Source organism: Capra hircus, chromosome 28 (genome assembly GCF_001704415.2).
Source record: "Capra hircus breed San Clemente chromosome 28, ASM170441v1, whole genome shotgun sequence".
Classification (NCBI taxonomy): domain Eukaryota; kingdom Metazoa; phylum Chordata; class Mammalia; order Artiodactyla; family Bovidae; genus Capra; species Capra hircus.
In genome coordinates this window covers 42,966,326-42,987,681 of record NC_030835.1, presented here as the reverse complement: position 1 = coordinate 42,987,681, position 21,356 = coordinate 42,966,326, and the positions used below count along the sequence as shown (strand labels likewise).

Genomic DNA, 21,356 nt, shown 5'->3' with positions numbered 1-21,356 from the left:
GGGGTGTATACAGAAACCTTTCTTATGGTATTCACAGAAATCAGGTCCCGAGTGGCTGAAAAATATATTTAGCTCTGTGGTCAGGAGGTTGCTATTTAGTTTGATTAATATTGATAGATTAAATTGTTTGCGCAGATGAGTTCAATAAATTCTGCCAGAGCTTCTATCATCTGGTTTTACATTAAGCCCTTAATTTGTAGCCTTGTTAGCCAGAAGGAAAGCTCGGCCATCCTTTCCCCTCCCTCCACTATTATTCAGTAGAATTACAGAAATCATTTAACAACCTTTGAGCCTGGTACAGTTGCCCGAGGGAGACTCTGGTTCTATGGTACCCTTAAGCTGTAGAAGGCATCCTGAGAGCGACCCTGAGTTTAATGGCTTTGATTTGGCCACTATTGAATTCTCTTATTTAATCTAGTTTCTCTGTCTCCCTTCTCCACCCTCCCCAAGTCTCCAGAGTATTTCTTTCCGTACGTGTTATACATAGAAAACGGAGAAAGAAAAGCAGGTCCCACACTTCTGTCCTTGGGTCTCCACCACGGAGCAGGTCTGGAGCGCAATCCTATAGATGGGAGGTGTCACCTTGCTGTGTCCCCAGCGTCCACTTGCCTAGAAAGATTCACTGTTTATTGACCTGATGAATGGAAGTGTGCTCCAGGAACCTGTCAACTCATTTGCTATCTTTTCTCTCCCAGGAGGACTGGAATGACATTGACCCAGTTAAAAAGAAAGACCTGCATCACAGCAATGGGGATGAGAAAGCACACAGCATGGAGACCCTCCCTCCAGGTACTGCAGCTGCCTCCGGGACAGGCCAGCCTTGGGCTGCTGGTGGGGGCGGGGCGGGGGGGCAGACCTGTCTTGTCCCCTGTGAATGAGCTGGATGTGGCATTTGGAGCAAGTCTCCTGTCGGGTGGAGAATGGATTTCATGAGGAAGTGAAGACACTACCCTAGAGCAGCCTTCCTTCAAACCCCAAGTGCCTTGTGAAATGACTTTACTGGGAGGTGACCAAAATTTCTTGAAAGGAAAAATAGAATTAAAAAAATACAGGATGGTATGTATCAGTTCACTGATTTTTTTTTTTAATAAACTTTATTTTTTTTAGAGCAGTTTAAGTTCTCAGCAAAACTGAGCAGAGTGTACAGAGGTTTCCATATACTCCTCGCCCCCATACTCTCCCACTGTCAACATCCCCCACCCTCCAGATGGGACATTTGTTACAATCAATGAACCGAGAGTGATACACCCAACGTCCGTAGTCATGTTAGGACTTCCTGATGGTATTCTATATTCAGTGACATGTGTGTTCCACTGCAGGATCACGTGGGGTAGTTTCACTGCCCTACCAGTCCTCTCTGCTCTGCCTAGTCATCCTTCCCCCAGCCCCTGGCGACCACTGACCCTTTTACTTTCTCCATGACTTTTGCCTTTTCCAGAATGTCATAGTTGGAATCAAATAGTAGGTAGCCTTTTCGCATTGCCTTCTTTCACTTAGTATCATGCAGTGAGCGCTTATCTATGTCTTTTCACGGCTTGATAACCCTTCTGTTTTTATTGTGAATAGTATTCTGTTGTCTAGATATATCAATCTATTTATCCATTCAGCTAGCAAGGACATTCAGAAAGACATCGTGGTTGCTTCCAAGTTTGGCAGTTATGAATAAAGCTGCTGTAAACATCTGTGTTCAATTTTGTGTGTGTGGACATAAGTTTTCAATTCATTTGGGTAAATACAAGGATCATATGGCAGGAATACACTTATAAGAAACTGCCAAACTGTCTTCCAAAGTGTCTGTACCGTTTTGCACTCGCACCAGCAGTGAATGAGAGTTCCTGTTATCCCACATCCTCACCAGCAGTTGGTATTTCAGTCTGGCCCTTCTAATAGGTTGGAAGTGATAGCTTACTGGCAGGCGGGTTCTTTAGCACTAGGGCCACCGTATGTTTGTCACAGGTACAGCTTCGTTGCGGAAATGTCTGTTTAGGTCTTCTTCCCACATTGGAACTGGGCTGTTCCTTTTCTTCTTGTTAACTTTTAAGGGTTCTCTGTGTCTTTTGGATAATTGTCCTTTGTTGGATATATAATACGCAGACACTTTCTCTGTCTGTGGCTTGGCTGCTTCTTCTCTTGACAGTGTCTTGCTCAGAGCAGAAAGTCTTAAGTTAATGAAGTTTAGCTTTATCAGTTCCTTCATAGAGTATACCTTCAATATAACTAAAAAGTCATTGCCATGTTCAAGGTTACCTAGATTTTTTTTCCTGTGTTATCTTCTAGGATTTTTATTATTTTGTGTTCCATATTTAGGTCTGTGATCCATTTTGAGTTAATTTTTGAGAAGAGTTTAATGTTGTAGGGTCTCTGCCTAGATTTTTATTCCTTTCATACGGATATCCAGTTGTTCAGTATTAGTTATTGAATAGGCCATCATTGTCTTGTTGTTGCCTTATTCCTTTGTCAAAAATCAGTGGACTGTATTTATGTGGGTCTCTTCCTGGGCTGTCTTCTCTGTTCCAAAGATCTATCTGTTTATTCCTTCCAATACTACTTTCCCTTGAGATTTAATCTTGAAGTTGGGTAACGTTAGTCTTCCAATTTTGTTCTTTCCCTTTGATCTTGTGTTGGGCTTTCTGGTTTTTTGTTTTGCCTTTTCATATAAACTTTAGAATTAGTTTGTTGATACTCACAAAATAACTTGCTGGGATTTTGATTTGGTTTGTGTTGAGTCTGCAGATCAAGTTGGTAAGAATTGACATTTTGACAATATTGAGTCTTCTAATCCATGAACATAGGGTATCTGTCCATTCATTTAGTTCTTTTAAAATATTTTTCATTAGAGTTTTTTGGTTTTGGTCATATAAATTTTTGTGTCTATTTTGTTAAACTTGTATCAAAGTATCTCTGTTTTGAGGGTGCTAATGTAAATGGTATTGTGCTTGTAATTTTAAATTCTGCTTGTTCGTTTACTACAGGAAAGCAATTGACTTTCGTGTATTCATTGTATATCCTGCAATTATAGCAAGGATTGTTGTAATTACTTAACAGTTCCAGGGATTTTTCTGGCTGATTCTTTCGGTTTTTCTATATAGACAGTCATGTCACCTGCAAACAAAACCAGTTTTATTTCTTCCTTCTCAGTTTGTATTCTATCTTTTGTTCTGTTTTCTTGTCTTGCTGCATTAGCTGGGACTTCTAGTATGATATTAAAAGGGAGTGATGAGAGAAGACATTCTTGCCCTGTTCCTGATCTTAGAAGGAAAGCTTTTAGTTTCTCATCGTTAAATATGATGTTAGATGAAGGTTTTTTTAGATGTTCTTTATCAAGTTGAGGAAGTTTCCCCTCTGTTCTTAGTTTGCTGAAAATTTTTATCATGAACAAGTGTTGAATTTGATCATCTGCTTTTTCTGCATTTGTAACTATGATCATGGGATTTTCCTTCTTTAACTTCTTAGTGTGGTAGATCACATTAACTGATCTTCATATATTGAACTAGACTTGCATACCTGAGATAAATCATATTTGGTCATTGTGTACAGGTCTTTTTTACACATTGTTGGATTCAACTTGCCAGTATTTTGTTGAGGATTTTGGCATTTATGTTCACAAGAAGTATTGGTTTAAAAATTTTTTTTCTTGTAATGCCTTTGTCTGGTTTTGTTATTAGGGTTAACACTGGCCTCATAAAATAAAGTAGGAAGTATTCACTCTGCTTCTATTTCTGGAAGAGACTATAGAGAATTGGTATAATTTCTTCCTTAAATGTTTGGCAGAATTCACCAATGAATGCAGCTGGGTCTAGTGCCATTTGTTATAGGAGGTTAGTAACTTGATTCAATTTTTAAGATAGATATAGGCCTATTGAAATTGCCTATTTTTTCTTGTCTTAGTTTTGGAGATTGTATCTTTCAAGAAATTGGCCCATTCATCTAGTTATCAAATTTGCAGGCATAGAGGTGTTCATAGTATTCCTTTATTCTCCTTTTAATGTCCACAGGATCTGTATACTGATGTACCCTCTTTCATTTCTGACATTCTAATCTGTGTCTTCTCTCATTTGTTCATAGGCAGCCTGACTAGAGGATTCTTGATTTTATTGCTCTTTTCAAAGAACCAGTTTTTAGAATTCTTTCTCATTTCTTAGCTTTGTAATTTTTATTATTTATTTTCTTTTGTTTACTTAGGATTTATTCTACTTTTCTAGTTTTCTGAGGTAGGAGCTTAGACGATAAATGTCAAATCTTTCTTGTTTTCCATATTCTATTCAATGCTGCCATTTTCTTGTCATACACTGATTTCACTGCATTACACAAAATTTTGGTAAGTTGTATTTTCATTCTTATTTGATTCGGAGTATTTTTTAATTTCACTAAGATTTGTTCTGTGACCTATGTATTGTGTTCCTCCTTGCAGGTTTCTTAGTTTTTTTTATCATGTGTTTTAATGCTCTTGTTAGGCACATGTACATTAAGGACTATTCTGTCATCTTGGCAGGTTGACGCCTTTATCATTATGTATTTCCCTTCTTTATTCCTGGAGACTTTTCTTGGTGTGAAGTTTGTTCTGTTTGAGCTAATACAGCTCCTCCTGCCGTCCTTTGAGTAGTATTGGGACGGTATATTTTTTTCATCCCTTTACTTTTCACCTATATGTGTCTTCATATTTAAAGTAGATTTCGGAGAAGGAAATGGCAACCCACTCCAGTATTCTTGCCTGGAGAATCCCATGGATAGAGGAGCCTGGTGGGCTACAGTCCATGGGGTCACAAAGAGTCAGACACGACTTAGCATCTGACTGCACGCAAGTATTTCTTAAACTGGAATTTGAGGGCCTTCTATGGGAATGTTAGATTGACCCTGAAGAGTACTTCTCTTAAATTCAAATGCCTTTTTCATCTGGTGAGCCAAAAATTTATCTTTAGTAATATTAATGCCATCACTTTGTGTGGGGAGGTGAGTAGGATAGTAGAATTTTAAAGCATACTAGTTAATGTAGCGTATTAGCAATGAAACATTTTACTTTGAACTAACGATTTGTCAAAACATGTCCTTTCTCCTTAATTGATGATGTGAAGTTAAGAAAGCATTTATTTGAAATATATTACATACTCAGCTTGATAAACAAGAATACTGATTTTTTTTTTTTAACTGCTTTCTTGAAGGGTACTTAAAACTGTTGTGATCATTCCTAATTCAATAAAGTTTTGTTTGGGCTCTCAAGGCTCTTATAGCCTAAAGTTTTGTAGTGTATCTCATGTGCTTACTAAATGTCTAAAGCATCAAATAAGTTGAAGACACTTTAATTTACTAATTTAAATGCATTTCTCGGTTAAACTAAGAGAAAAGGCAAAGCCATCTCTTAATTGTACTTCTAAAGAATTCATAAAGAAGAATCCTCTTTCTTGAGATAATATATTTCTTGAGTGATATTGGGAATCGTTACGTGGAAACATTTCAAGGTTGCGCTTATTTACTCTTCAGGAGAAAAGAGAAATAATAGCAAAATATCTTTGATTTTGTCAGGAAAGGCTAGTCTGGATTATTAAATATTCTAGATCATATAATTTTTTTAATGAATATAGTTTTATAAATATTTGTTAACAACCAGACAAGTTGCTTAAGATCTGGTCTTTTTTGTTGATAAACCTAGTTACCTATAAATAGTAATGTGGAAGCCTAAAAAACAGTCTGACTTTTATGGTCAAATTTATATAGATTACAGATTATGAAAAGGTAAATTCCTGCCCCAAACCTCAGGTGAATTATTTCTAATTCACTGTTTAATTGTAGAGGCTTTTCTAGTGAACTTTTACTTCACTGAAGCAAATCTTTAGCTCTTTTAAAGCACAATTTATTTACTTTTTCTCAAATACCAGTCTTAATAAACAATAAATTTGCTATGTCCACCTTACAGTCTTTTGTATCCTGTACAGATTGTGCTTCCTTTGTTCCTAGACCAGTTGTTCATTTGATCATTTTCTTTTTATTTTGTGTGTTTTGACTGTAATTTATTAAACCTTTTATAATATGGCTTATTTTTGCATGGGTTCTGGTTTATCATGTGTCAAATATTCTTTAAAATACATCCACTAAAAGGAAAAAAAAAAATAAATAAATAAAGTAGATTTCTTGTACACAGCATGTAGGTAGTCGGAGCTTGCTTTTTTATCCATCCTGACAGTGTGTCTTTTAATTGGTGTGTTTGGATCATGACAGTGTAAAGTAATCACTACACAGCTGTGTCAGTGTCTGCCATGTGTGTTATTCTTGTCTGCTCCTGCTCCTGCTCTTGTTCTCTGTTCTGTGTCTTCCACTCTTTGTCTGCCTTTTGTGGTTTTAATTAAACATTGTATGATTCCACTTTCTCGCTTTTTTACATTTTGTTATAGGTAATCCAAGTCTAATTTCAGACAACAGTAACCTGCTTCACAGCACAGGCCTCTAACAGCAACTGTCATGAATCTCTCCCCCCGTTCTCTGTATCATTACTGTCGTTCAATTCACACACGTCAGCCATACACATGAATGCAGATATAAGCGTACAGCATCAAATATATGATAGCTGTTATTGTTGTTGAGCAAATGTATCTGTTAGATCAGTTAAGAAGAGAAGAAAAATTGAAGCTGTAATTTTACCTTCAATTTTTCCTTCTCTGATGCTCTTCCTTTCTTCATGGTGATCCTCACTTCTGACATGAATCATCTTCCTTCTCTCTGAAGAGCTTCTGCTAACACCTCATGCAAGGCAGGTCTACTGGCAACATATTCCCTCAGTTTTTGTGATTTGAGAAAGTCTTCATTTCCCCTTCACTTTCAGAGATTTCATAGGGTTCAGAATTCTAGGTTGATGATTTTTTTTCTCTCAGCCCTTTAAATAGCTCATTGCACTCTCTTCTTGCTTGCACGGTTTCTGAGGAGAGTTCAGTCAGTTCAGTCGCTCAGCCGTGTCCGACTCTTCGCGACCCCATGAATCGCAGCACGCCAGGCCTCCCTGTCCATCACCAGCTCCTGGAGTTCACTCAGACTCACGTCCATCGAGTCATTTTTCTGAGGTATTCATTTTTTTCTGAGGAGAAGTTGGATGTAATTCATATCTTTGTTTCTGTAAAGCTATTTTTCCCCCTCTGTCTTCTTTCAAGGTTTTTTCTTTATGATTAGTTTTCTACAGTCTGAGTATGCTTGGGTGTAGTTTTTTTGTATTTGTCCTGTATGGTGCTTTCTGACCTTGCTGAATCTGTGGTTTGCTGTTGTAGTTAACATGAGGAAATTTTCAGTCATTATTGCTTCAAATATTTCTTATATTCCTTTCTCTTTTTTTTCTGTAAGTGGAACCACTTATACCTCTTACACCTTTTGTAGTTATCCAACAGTTCTTAGGTATTCTGTTTTGCTTTGGGTTTTTTGTTTGTTTTTTTTTTTTTTTCCTAGTCTTGTTTTTTATCTTCGATTTTTATTTTGGAAGTTTCTGTTGTCATATCCTCAAGCCCCGAGGTCATCTCATCAGCCATGTCCAGTCCCCTCAAAGTCATACTTCATTTCTGTTAGTATTTTTTATCTCTACCATTATTTTATAATTTTCTTAGAATTTTTATCTCTTTGCCTATGGTAGTCATTTTTTCTTTCATTTCGTCTTCTTTTTTTTGTTAGAGCTCTTAGCATATTGATTATAGTTGCTTTAAATTCCTGGCTGATGATTCCAACATCCTGCCATATGTGAGTCTGATTTTGCTGCTTGCTTCATCTCTTCAAGCATTCCTTTTCCTTTTCAGTGTGTCTTATAATTCTTTTCTTAAAAGCCAGATACGATGTCCTGGGTAAGAGGAACTCCCCTAACCCAGCCTTTGGTGCCATAGTGGTCTCAGTCTTCTAGTGAGCCTGCACCCCTGGCATCTGTTTCACAAACGAATCTCAGCTTTCCTCCCACTCAGGTGGGACAAGATAGTCGGGGTCCCTGGAGTTGGGTATTTCCCTTCCTTCAGATTGATTAGGCTCCGATAACAGCCCAGTTGGTCGGGTTCTCAAGGGCAAGACTTCCTAACAACAGATGGTGGTTTAGTTGAGTCATGTCCAGCTCTTCCAGCCCAAATGGATTGAAGCCCATCTGGCTCCTCTGTCCATGGGTTTTCCTGGCAAGAATACTGGAGTGGGTTCCATTTCCCACTCCAGGGGACCTTCCTGACTCAAGGAACCGTGGGTTTCCTGGCAAGAATACTGGAGTGGGTTGCCATTTCCCACTCCAGGGGACCTTCCTGACTCAAGGAACCATGGGTTTCCTGGCAAGAATACTGGAGTGGGTTCCATTTCCCACTCCAGGGGATCTTCCTGACTCACGGAATGAACCCACATCTTCTGCACTGCCAGTGGATTCTTTGCTGCTGAGCCACCAGAGTGCGCCTTCTCTTTCAGAACAGCTCCCTCCTCCACTGGAGGCATGAGGGGTTCTGTCTCCAGTAGTCACTCTGGGAAACCTGGTTAAGCTCCTGGAGGTAGAACTCACGGAAGTATGGGGCCCCCTGACCTTGGCACTCAGGCTCATTCACAGCGAGCCTCCAGTCGTTCATCCTGCAGCTCAGGCTTCCTCCTCAGGCTCTGCCTCCCACAGGCTGCTGCTCTGGGAGGTTGTGATTCTCTGTATTCACCAGCTGGTCTCCCCAGTTTTGGGAGCAGCAGTTTGCCCTGTAACCTCACTTCTGAGCGATCTGAGAGGACTTGTTGGCTTTTCAGCTTGTTTATCTGTTGGGCTGGAGTAATAACTTACAAACTCCTGAAAACAGGAAGTTAGTGCATGAAATTTTGTTTAATGGTGACCGAGAGTTTGATTATTAGTGTTTCTTTCTGGGACACTGTCAGTCCAGGGAGTCCAGGCCTGTGTAACACCCAACACAGGTTCCAGCTGCACTCAACTTGGGAGTGTGTGTGTGCATTAGACATCTGCATTAGACCTGCCCCTCTCTCCCCACTGACTCGGAAGCCCCAAACCACAGCTCCTTCTTATGTGAGAGAGGCACACAAGAGTAGTGGGGAGCATCTGAACAGAACAGTTAGCTAAAAAGTGTTTCCTTATAATAATAGGGTGTACTTCTTCTGTGTGGATTAATGAGAGATTTCCTGTGGGTTGTCTTTTATTAATAAAACCAAGTGTTCTCTTGGACTTCAAGGCATACTGGAGAGAGAGGGAGAAGCTGTCTTCAGGACATGTCCTACATGTAGCTGCTTGCTACAGTCAGACCCAGTAGTTGAAATCGATGTGGCACTGACCTGGGCTTTCATGTTCTTAACTGTTATGCAGTTGATTTATTTATCTTTAAAGAGATAGAAATATACTGATTTTCCTCTTTTTTTTTGAAATATTACTAATAACTTTTGATGAATGCACCAAATCCTTTTACTTTGCCTTTAAAGGACTTTATCTTCTTTTCTTGTTTAAAACATTTTTTCTTACTCATCCATCATATGTGTGATTTTTTCCTTTAGAAACTATTTTGTTATGGTTAAGAAGTATGTTTTCTCCAAGAATGATGGGCATGGGCAGAATTCTGTGGTCTGCAAGGAGCCACTGGTCACAGCGCTTTGCCCTCTGTGAGCAGGTTCTTTGGGAATGCCATGGCTTCCTGTGTTTCTAGGTGTAATGGCTCTCTGGCAGATGGGAGGAAGGAGGTGCACACAAGCTGGTGGCTCAGCCTGGCCCCCTGAGCGACGCGGGAGCCAGATGTAAGATAGCAGTGACGCCCCGAGGCAACGGCCTCCAGTGTTCTTTAACCACACACCCTGTAAGCAAAAGCATTTCAGGTCCAGCATGGAGGACTTTTGCCCTTAGATTCTGTGACCATCGTTTCTACTTCATCATCATGTTTTCCAGCTAGAAGCACTGAATTTCTTTTTTTCAAATACTGATTTTCAAAGAGTTTCAAATAGAGTATTTATTCATCAGTTTTTTGTTTTTTGAAAATCTGTCTAATGGAGATAAGTTTTTTCTTTTTTCCCTGGGTGCAGAAAAAGCTTTTGGGTTTGAAAAATCAGTTTCTCTTTGTAATTCTCCCTCCTGTATCTCCTTCTCTTGTCTCCTCGGCATCTCTGATCTGATTGAGGAGACTGGTTGGCAGGGTAGCAGGTGACACAGAAGGAACAGGCCAGTTGCATTTGAAGGGCCAGCATCTGGCTTTGAGGATGGCTTTTGGTGGAGGGTCTTGCCCAGGAACTCCCATCCTTAGAAGACGTGCCCTCTGAGAGCAGATTTTCTTCTTGCTTTTGCAAGACCTCAGTGTTACTCTTGTGTTCATTGGAAACCTCGTGTGAGGGAGTGAAGCTTGGAGAGTGGGTATGGAGAGAGTGAGGAAAGGAGAGTCCTGGTTAGGTTTTGGGGTATCTAGGAGGTCCTTCCCATCCCTTGCTGGATCTTCACCCCACCCCTCTCACCCGCTGCTGGTTCATCACCGGAGACACTTGAGGTCAAAAAGCAGAAATCACGTTCCTGTAAAGATGAATGAGATGGGAATGGCGAAGTGTGTAGCAGGTCTTAAATCCTGGGTATGAGTTGCCACTGCACAGTGTTTAGCAGTTCCGCCTCCCAGGGAAGAGCAGTGAGGTGAACCAACTGTGTGTGTTTTTGGCACATAGGATAGACTCGACTTGAGCTGGGATTTCCAGACTGGTTAGATGACCCTGGATAGAATTGGCCGGAATGTCCTGTGTACATTATCTCAAACAGCTTTTGCAATGCTACGTTTCAGGGTCAGGAGGACTGCTCCCCGGCCTCTCCCCCTCCTGAGGGATTTCATGGGTTCCAGCATTGTGCTTTTTTTTTTTTTAAAAATCATGTTAAAATATATATAACATAAAATTTACCATTTTAACTATTTTGAAGTACAGAGGTCAGTGGCAAGTAAGTACATTCACTTTGTCTGCCACGATCACTTCCATCCACCTCCAGAGTTTTCTCATCTTCTCAAACGGAGCCTCTGACCCCATTAAACACTGACTCCTCATCCCCTCTCCAGCCCCTGGCACCCACCCTTCTCTTCCAGGCACCTCATATGTGGAGTCACGTGGTATTTTTTTCTCCTGTGACAGGCTTGTTTCCCTTGCTTCCCTGTGGCAGATAGCGTGTGTCAGCGTCTCCCTCCTTCTTAAGGTTGGACACTCCTCCACTGCACCTCTGCACCTGGATGCCATGAGCCAAGTCCTCTGGTAGCATGTGCAGCAGCCAGGGGGCAGCTAACACCACGTGCCTCCTGCGACCCAGGCCTGAAGCCCCAGGGTCTGCCCGGTGTCCTCATCAGGAAAGGAAGTAGCTCTGAGTATCCCTAGAGAAACATTTTAAAAGCAAATAACCTCAGTGGCTCAATGGTAAATAATCTGCCTGTAATGCAGGAGATGCGAGTTCGATCTCCGGGTCAGGAAGATTCCCTGGAGATGGAAATGCCACCCCACTCCAATATTCTTGTATGGAAGATTCCATGGACAGAGGAGCCTGACAGGCTGCCAGGAGCATGGGGTCATGGAGTTAGTTGGACATGACTTAGCAACTAACCAACAATGATGTTTGCTTTTAGAAATTTTAAGAAATTCAGAGAAAATTTAAGAAATTCAGAGAAGCAAAAATAAAAGCATTGTGTTCGCATATAACTCCACCACCTCTTAATGACTGCGGCTCTCCCGCTGCGTGTTCCCCAGTCTCGCGCTGGGCGGACACCTGGACGCACTCACCCCCGTGGCTGCAGTCAGCTGTCTCTGCAGCCTCTCAGGTGCGCCAAGCCCAGCACGGAGGCCTGAGCCCAGACACCTCGCTCTCTGAGTCCAACACTATCTCCTGGGCGTTTGGGCCCCTTTGTCCACACATCCCCATTGTACCACATTCCAAGTCATCTACTAGATGGATAACACTGCCCGAGATCTTGGGGATTAACTGGGCAGTCTACCCACACATAACCCTCTTTCCCAGCAACAGCACCGTGAGGTTCTCGCCAGGTCTCCGAGAGGGGCCCCCTCCTCCACCTTCCTCCTGAAATAGCTCAGGACGGGTGACAGGCAGCCCCTACTATCTGCTTACATCCAGATTATTACAGATACGGCACTACACTATTCTTGCCTATTTCTTACTAAGGTAATATGTCATATATACCTTCTCATGTCCTTAAATAACTCCTGCGTTTTTAATGACAATGTGCATCCATTACTATAAGCTTATTGAGTTTTTCCTATATTATAAGACACACAAGGTTTCCAGCCAGTATCTTTATATGTAAGTCTTATAAATCTGTGTGTCCCTAATTATTTTCTTGAAATGAATTCCCTAAAGTGAAATTGCAGGATCAGTAGCAACACATGCGTTTTTTTTTAATATTAATGACCAAGTTGTTTTCTAGAGGGTGCCTATACCTTGCCCCCTAGCCAACATTAAAAACAAATCTTCTATTGTCCTCCACTTCCAATGAGTAAGAAAGCAAAACAAAGGACTTAGGTCAAGTCAGTAGCCAGAATAGGGGTGGAACTCTTAAAGCAACATGACTCTGAGCTGTATTAGTAGAAATGTCACGCCCCAAACAGTTCCAACAGCGCCCAGTGTCTTCTGTGCTGTCGCCCACCCCTCAAATATTTCACTCTGTTCTGGGCACAGGGTGTTCAGAGATGCTCATAAATTCACGTAGATCCAGATGATGATGGCTCAGATGGGGAGGAGGCTGGAAGCAGCATCTGATGAAGAGCACTCAAATGGATGTTTTTACAAAGGGGTGAGAAGGGCAAAGTGGGATCATGATGCCCAAATATTTGAAAAGGTGCCACAGAGAAGAGGCTGAGGCTAATTTTTTTTCTTTTTATTTGAGACTCCAGAGAGTGGAAGTTGTAGGGAAGCAGTGTTGTTGTAGAAGGAAGCGCAGGCTGGCAGCTCCGGCTGGCTGCATGTTGGGGGGTTTAACGAAGAGCCCTTCACATCCACATCCCTGGTACCTTCTGACTTCAACACATGACGTCAGCCTTCAGGAGAGGCCCCATCTCCTCCAGTCAGACTCCAGTGTGCCAGGACGGGGCGGGGAGGCTGGTGCCCTCTGGAAGGAAGGAATGGGGCCTGCACTGCGGGGGTGCTTTTTGGTGCTTAGTTACAATTCCACCCACTTCCAAGTGAGTTGTCAGCCACAGTGGGAGTTGTGGTTCCATTTTATAGTTTAACTTCCACATCTCAGTTGCCCTGTTAGCACAGTGGAAGCTGTGGTGACGTCCCTGGTCGCTCAGGGGTAAAGAGTATGCCTGCGGTGCAGGAGACGGAGTTCAGTCCCTGGATTAAGAAGATCCCCTGGAGGAGAGAATGGCAACCTGCTCCAATAGTCTTGCCTGGAAATCCCCATGGACAGAGGAGCCTGGCCGTCTCCAGTTCGTGGCATTGCAAAGAGCTGGACGTGACTGAGCAACTAAACCACAAACAAACTGCAGTCACGGCACGTGCTCTGCAGGGTTCTTCTGTGCTGGGTGGGGTCTGTGCGGAGCTGCTGTCCTGTGGGTGCTGGCTGGCAAGCCCGTCTTTCTCTCCTCCTGTCTTTTAAGTATCAGCCCCAATTCTGAGTAGGAGGTTCGCTTTGATACTTTTACTAATATTCAGGAAGAAAAACCATACCAGTTCATTTCAGTCGCTCAGTCGTGTCTGACTCTTTGCGACCCCATGAATCCCAGCACGCCAGGCCTCCCTGTCCATCACCAACTCCCGAAGTTCACTCAGACTCATGTCCATCGAGTCAGTGATGCCATCCAGCCATCTCATCCTCTGTCGTCCCCTTCTCCTCCTGCCCCCAATCCCTCCCAGCATCAGGGTCTTTTCCAATGAATCAACTCTTCCATGAGGTGGCCAAAGTACTGGAGTTTCAGCTTTAGCATCATTCCTTCCAAAGAAATCCCAGGGCTGATCTCCTCTAGAATGGACTGGTTGGATCTCCTTGCAGTCCAAGGGAGTCTCAAGAGTCTTCTCCAACACCACAGTTCAAAAGCATCAATTTGTCGCTCAGCCTTCTTCACAGTCCATATGCAACAAACTAAATTTATTGTGTTTAGACACTATTACTCATAGAGGGAGAAGGAGGAATTTCTGTTTACAGTTTGATAAAGAAAAATGTATATGAAGATTCCTTGATTTCAAGCCAGGTATAGACCTCGTAATGCAAATCATAGTGTTTCACAGTGGGTCTTAGTTATTTTGGCAGTACAAAGAATTGTAAATAAATTTAGAGTATTTACCCTACAGCATCTGATTTTTTTTTTCTTATATTGTCTTCTAACTAGCTTTTAATCACTCTTTGAATTTTCTATTTTTTCATCCTTAAAAATGAGTTGTGTAGGATCCCTTATTTCATTCAGAAGACAGTGTCTCATAGGTGGAAAAGCCTGTCACACAAATAATAAAGACAAATAATAGTATTATTTACATGTCTTTGTCATTTAAATGGACACATTTGTTTGTAATTCTGGGCTTGCCCTGGTCTTCTCTTTCTTGGCACAACATTATGACCTTCTAGAGGAAGAATATGAGGAATTTTTTCCTCTTAAGCATAGTAAAATTACATTCAATCTGAGATCAACTGAGAGGTTAAAATAAATTGGAGAGCTTTGTCCTTTGATTTAAAATTCATTCTATTTCCCTTCTTGGCTGCTTTCCCAGAAGAGGCTCGCTGTTTCACACAGGCAGGCTTTCAGTTTGTTTAAGCTGTCCTTCCCGGGGAGAATTGAGTGAAGATTTGCTGTGTGGCTGTGTTGCCAGAGCAGAGTCCAGACGTCTCCTGCCACCCCTGCCCCCTGGCGGGCAGGGCTGCACCGCCAGGGCCTGTCACCTCCCCTCCTGCATCTGCTGACGCAGAAGATGAGGCTGCCTTGGGGAGTGTGTCAGAGGGTCCCCATCGACCACAGGACTGGCACAGCCGAGGGGGCCCTCATCTGAAGACCGTGTATGTTTTGATGTTGCCAGATGTTTTGTGGTGGTAATCCTTTGAGCGCTCATTTTCAGATTTACATCATTGTTTCTTTAAATATGAGGTTTAGTAAAAATAAAAATTTTGAGAAAAAAAATGACAGTGTTTGGAAGTTTAGTAATATTTTAAAGTTAATCGAACACCATTATCCAAAGGCAAGCAATTTCCGCAATATAAAAGCGTCTTTTCTAAACGATAATTTGAGGGTTGGTTATTTGGAGCCTAGAATGTGCATTCCCATGACAGTGATGTCCTGAGAGGCACTTGGGACCGTGTGTGAGCCAGCCTTGCCCAGACCCCACAGGGCACAGACCTGGGACACCCCGACCTCTGCATCCCACGCGGGCACCCTGGACCACGCGTGTTATGATCCCCAGCTAGCCTCTGCTCCAAAGATGCTGTTCTCCAGTCCAGATAAGATGGATAGGGGGGTAAATCCCAAAACTCAACTAGGAAGAAACAGATTCTGGAAAGACAACATAACTTAAGGCCTGATGGGTGGATAAGGGGAAGAGAGAAGAAACTCTGGATTCCAGGATGTATCAACTGCAAAGCCTTGTGAGGGACAGCAGGTGTGACAGGAAGAATGTCAATGGCAGGTTTTTCTAGTAAGTAAGAGATGAGAAAGGAAGAAGAGAAGGAATTGCCGGGCCAGGGGCCAGTGTGTGGTAAGGACAGGGCGGCCAGTGGATGGTGTGTCTGGCAGAGTGGCCCAGTGGTAGGAGCGGCAGGAGGTCCTCACCTTAGGACCGCTTATCCCTGCCTTCTCCATCGGGACCTTGATGTCTGGACTGGAAAGAGGTACAAAGATGCTGTTAGGAGGATACTGAATGCTTTAAATGAGTGTGTCTCCGAGTCCAGACCATATAGAGACAGGGCACAGGGTTCCTGGGGACCCCTGAGCCAGCAACGTGCCAGCAGAGCAGGGCAAACAGCAGTTAGAGGTGGGCAGACTTAGAGCTGTGCCTTGGCACAGTTTTGAGTTAGTTATTAGATGAAGGAGTGGTAAAAACTGTGAGGGCCTCTAACAGTAGGTGTGTAAGAAAACCCTTTTCAGGATGGAGCTGTGAGTGAGGAAGGCCCTGGGGAGGAACTGCAGCTGAGGATACCAGAGAGGCTTCCTGGAGGAGGTGGCCACCCTGGGAGGCAGCTAGGCAGCCGGCAGCCTGGAGTAAATAAATTAGAACAGCCCTGCCTTCTAGTATCGGAGAAGGCAGTGGCACCCCACTCCAGCACTCTTGCCTGGAAAATCCCATGGACAGAGGAGCCTGGTGGGCTGCAGTCCATGGGGTCGCTAAGCATCGGACACAACTGAATGACTTCACTTTCACTTTTCACTTTCATGCATTGGAGAAGGAAATGGCAACCCACTCCAGTGTTCTTGCCTGGAGAACCCCAGGGACGGGGGAGCCTGGTGGGCTGCCGTCTATGGGGTCGCACAGAGTTGGACACGACTGAAGCGACTCAGCAGCAGCAGCAGCCTTCTAGTATCACAGTTTCTCGTGTGTGAGCATGGGCTCTGTGCGGCCAGTGGGGGGTGGTCTGTGGTTCAGTAAGAGTTTGCAGGTCACCATGGAGGGCCTCGGAACAAGGCTGACCAGAGGGGGGTCTGGTAATTAATGTTGGCAGAGGCAGAGGTGCTGCCCCTGGAGCCTGGCTTCTGTGACTCCTTGTGGAGGGGATGGAAAAATGGCTTGAGAGGGCGCCATTTAGAAAATGCCTGCAAGCCCGTGGAAGGAGGTCTCAAGCCAGTGTCCAGCGTGTGTGAGAGCAGTCCTCAGGCCGGGGGTCAGCAGGAGACTGCCTGCAGGGCCAGGCCTTCTGAGTGACTCAGGTCTCGCTTGGCGCTTCCCCACTGCCATCTTGGGCTGGGGTCAAGGTAGAGGGCTGGTCCGTGCCCCCCAGGATCCCGTTCCTCACCCTGGGAGAAATGGTGTACCAGGGACCCAGGAGACGAGGTTGGCCTTGAAGGGTGGGGAGGACTTGAGTGGCTGCGTGTGTCCACAAAAGGGGGCTGGGGGGCTGCTAGAGGGCTGGGAGTGGGGGAAGCCTGCCAGAACCATCGGGAAGCCTCACCTTGTGTGGAACCAGAGGTGTCAATGCTCGGGGTCACACCATTCCTCCTTTAGCTTTGAAGGTCTGTCTGCTAGAAATCTCCTCATCGAGATCTTTAGAACCCCATGTAACAAGCAAGCAGTTTCCACAGCCCTTCTCAGGGTGAGGGTCCTTTTCCCCCCTCCTGCTGTTTCAGTGCCTGTTCTGTTTTCCTGTTGTCTCGGTGATGAAGCTGGCGTCTTCTGCTTTCTCATGAAAAGTTTCGTATCTGTGGGGTATTTTCCATCCACTGCTTCTGCTTAGCCAGGTCCATTTCACTAAATTTTCATGTAATTTTTTGAAACTCTTATTCTAAAGCTCTTTCTAAAATTTTAAAATGTGATAAAAATACAAGGTGATTTATAAGTGTAGTTTTTTTCTGTCAGTATATTCAGACACGGTGTCTGTAGTTTTGACTCTCTCCAGCCTCTGCCTTAGCCGCCCAGTCCCAGGTTACTCCACATCTGCTTCTTGCCTTACTGCCTGAGCTTGCACCCGGGTGCGTGTTCCCTCTGAGAACACTGCTTTCACTGCCTTTTCCTGCTCCAGCCCTGGCAACTCTGTAATGCAGAAATCGCTGGTCCTGTAACCCACATTCTTAGAGGGTGGAGCCATGTGTGCTTAATTGCTTTGCGGCCCCATGGACTGTAGCCCACCAGGCTCCTCTGCTGTGGGATTCTCCAGGCAAGAATACTGGAGTGGGTTGCCATTCTCTTCTCCAGGGGATCTTCCCAGCTCTGGGGTCAAACCCACGTCTCCTGTGTCTCCTGCATTGCAGTGGATTCTTTACCCACTGACTCATTGGGAAAGGCCCCGATGCTGGGAAAGATTGAAGGCAAAAGGAGAAGTGGGTGGCAGAGGATAAGATGATTAGATAGCATCCCCGACTCAATGGACGTGAATCTGAGCAAATTCTGGAAGATAGTGAAAGACAGGGAAGCCTGGCATGCTGTGGGGCTGTGAAGAGTCAGACATGACTTAGCAACTGAACAACAATAGCAAGAATGTGGAGCCAGTTTTGTGAGTCACACCCACATGAAACAATAGAAGGTATGTGTTCACAGGTAGCAAGGAAGGAAACCTTCATTTCACCTCTGTGTGTTTACAACATGATGTAACATGATGTGTTTACAGGCCATGATGTGAGCTGTGTGTCATAGTCAAATACGTTTGAAAGTCCCTGCAGTACTCTAATATATTGCTAAGCTTTTATGAAAGAAAGGTCATATATCACCTGTGTCCGGTAAAATGTTGTGTGCCTTGGGAAATTTGCTGTCACCAGGCCAGGCAGGGCCCCCAGGAGTGCTGTAAAGACTGTCGTGTCAGAGGGCAGGGCTCACTGAGGAGAGCGTCTGAGTGGGTCATCCCATCTTTGGAGGCTAAAGAATGGTAGGATTTTGAGACAGCTTCTCTTCCACTGCTCTGTGATCCCTCAGATCTCAGCTCAGGTGCTCCTTCCCCGGGGGCGTCCCCTGGCCCCTCTTCACCTCTAGACCAGGCTCCTCTGTTAGACGCCTCCATAGAACTACAGTCCTCACTCTTAGTACTTAGCTCAGTTACTAACATGGTCATTATCTTCTTGTCTGTACCCACCACCCCGCCACCAGTCTCCCAGAGCATGGCTTTCACAGGCAGGCATCAGCTCTGTTTTTGTTGACGTACCTGCAGGAGCCAATGAGATCCCTAGCACATAGTCAACATCTGGTACACAGCGATGGCGTGAGGCCGAGACAGGGACACCCCCAGCCCCGGAGCTGATCCTCGTGAGTCATCCATAAAGCCCTCTGCTGCCTTATTGCAGAAAGGGTTCAGGAGTCTCATGGCACAGGGGGGTTGAAGGACCAGGAACTCAGCAGGGGCCTTGATCCCAACCCCTATACACAGGACACCCCCTTCCACCCCCCACCAACCAGGCCACTTCCTGCTGAGCCTAGTTCTCCAGGCAAGAAGCAGAATTGGAGACAGCATCTCGTGGGTGATGGTCCTTTCTCTGGCTTGGGATGGGGCACTGTACTTCCAAGTTCCTTGTGAAGTGAAGAGTTTTCAGGCCATTAAACAAGTTAGTTTAATGGGAACCAGCCTATTTGCATTCTGGGTCAGTGCTGCTGGGGTAGATTTTGGCAGGGCTTCTGATTCGTGTAGCTGGGGAGGGGTGAGCTCATGTGGTGAGGAGGAGGGGCTGGAGCGCTGGAGCCCAAGGTGAAGGCAGAAGTGTGGAGAGTGGAGGATCCATAGGTACTTCTCGGGCTGCCAGCATGGAAAACGTGTGCTGGAAACATTTTATCTTAGGCTGAAGAGAATGCAGGCAGGTGGGCTGGCTCCTGGAACCCAGTGTTTATCAGAGACTGAGAATTGCTCACGGTCTGGGATCTCATGAGTTTTGGAATTGCTTTCCTATTTGAGAAGCCAGACCTCTATGACCCCCCAGCATCATTTCCATGGCAACCAGCTGAGATGAGATGGGGCTTTTGACCTTGCAGGACAATTGTAACAGGAAGTGGATGAGCTTTTATATAGAAAATTTACTCTACAACCTGGAACAAATCACATATAACTGCATCTCAGTTTCCTCAACTCTGCAATAGAGAAAGGGACACAGCATTCTTTTGATGGTGTTTGGAGGACACCTGATGTCACATGATGAGATACCTTACTTTCACTTGTTCAAAAACTTTGTCACCATGTCTGAGGTGCTTTTGGTGTTACCGTAATCCCTGGGAAGGTGGGACAAGCATAGTATTTCTTTTTGTATGAAGTGTAAGTGGTGCCTTTCTCCTGGATATTTGGGCATAGAAACTGTTCACTGGACAAATGCTTGAAATCTGGGTTTTACCTTTCACATTGCAAACTGTAACAGTTCAGTTACTGCTGCTTGTTCGGGCCACTCTCGGGTAGCCCGTTGGTTCAGATTGCCGTCAGCTGCAGCCCTGGCACCACTCCTTGAAGTCACGCTGATGCGCGGCCCCTGTGCCAAGCTCTCTGGTCACTCATGCCCACATCCCACACTCTCTGCTCTGCTCCTTGCAGGGAAAGTGCGATGGCGGGACTTTAACCAGGAGGCTTACGTTGGCGGGACAATGGTCCGCTCCGGGCAGGACCCCTATGCACGCAACAAGTTCAACCAAGTCGAGAGCGATAAGCTGCGGATGGACAGAGCAGTTCCCGACACTAGGCATGACCAGTAAGTGTCAGTCCACGGCCGGGCGCCGCCTTGACCACTTCCTCTCTGACAGTGAGTAACTTCCAATGGGATGCTTGTTTCTTCTTTTAACTCTTCAAAACAGTGTGTGCCGTGTCTTCACAGGGCCGGAAAACTAGGAAAAGTTTGAGGCATGTTTCAGTGAACCTCACCTGCAGGGAGTGAAAGTGCTGCCTGAGGTCACATTCCAGTCCTCCTGACCCCCTGGCGTGTTCAGGCCGCTGGTCAGGGCATGGGAGCCACCAGTGTGACTGCCCTCGTGTGCACTGGTCACTCATGTTTAAAATCCATTCACAAAGCAATTTTCTGTTGTTCACAACCTGACTGGGAAAAAAGAGTCTTGCTTACTGGGAAGCTCAAAGTTGGGAATGCTCTAGAGACCAGTAAAGAGAGCGAAACAGCGCCTCAGGGTTGAAGTTAAATTGAGAATAAACTTGGAGCAGGGTCCTGGGGCTGTCTCCCCACTCCGAGTGCTTGAGGCACAGGCTGTGGTCTGCATCTGTCCCTTGGTTCTCAGGGACCGAGGGCTTCTGAGGCACAGCATGGGAGGCCTCCAGATCCCCGAACGTGCGTTTTGTCACACTGACTACAGAGGTGATAACATGACCCTCATGGCTACTCTGTGCCTTTGAGCCTTGCTGGCAACCGTCTCTCGTTGGAACGCTATTCACACTAGGGGCCTTAGATGGTTAATCTGGTTTTATTGTAAAATAAGGAGCTGCTTTTGGAGGGGAGTTGTTCCCTGGATGCTGCCAGGCCTTCCTGCTCACCAGGCTTCTTTTAGAGTTGTCCATCCATCGTGTAAAGATACGTGGCTGCCATATCCACTGTGATGCAGACGCCGTGCTTGGATCCTCGGGTTCCAGCAGAAAAACGTCTCCTGCTCTGCCTGGTGGAGAGGACAGGAGGTAGGGGGCAGGAGGAGGTGTGAGGCAGTGTGCCCTTGGACAGTCTGCTCCGGACCAGTGCATTTGAGGCAGTGAACGTCTAGGAGAGTCTTGAACTGCAGGCATCCAGGCAGGAGGCCAGTGACTGGCTCTGACAGGTAGCTCTGGGCCTGCAGAGTGCCACCTGGGGTTCCGTGCCTCTGGCTGCCAGTTCTGGGTACTGAAGGG

At 44.8% G+C, this 21,356-nt stretch overlaps 1 protein-coding gene across 1 annotated transcript in view; it reads left to right on the top strand.

Moving 5' to 3' along the window:
- The window catches only part of GALNT2 (polypeptide N-acetylgalactosaminyltransferase 2), a 182,113-nt gene that overhangs the window by 96,067 nt on the left and 64,690 nt on the right, over nt 1-21,356 (top strand). The window contains exons 2-3 of the mRNA XM_018042312.1: nt 696-789; nt 20,070-20,223. Coding sequence (XP_017897801.1) covers nt 696-789; nt 20,070-20,223 — 248 coding nt within the window. The remainder of the gene's footprint in view (nt 1-695; nt 790-20,069; nt 20,224-21,356) is intronic.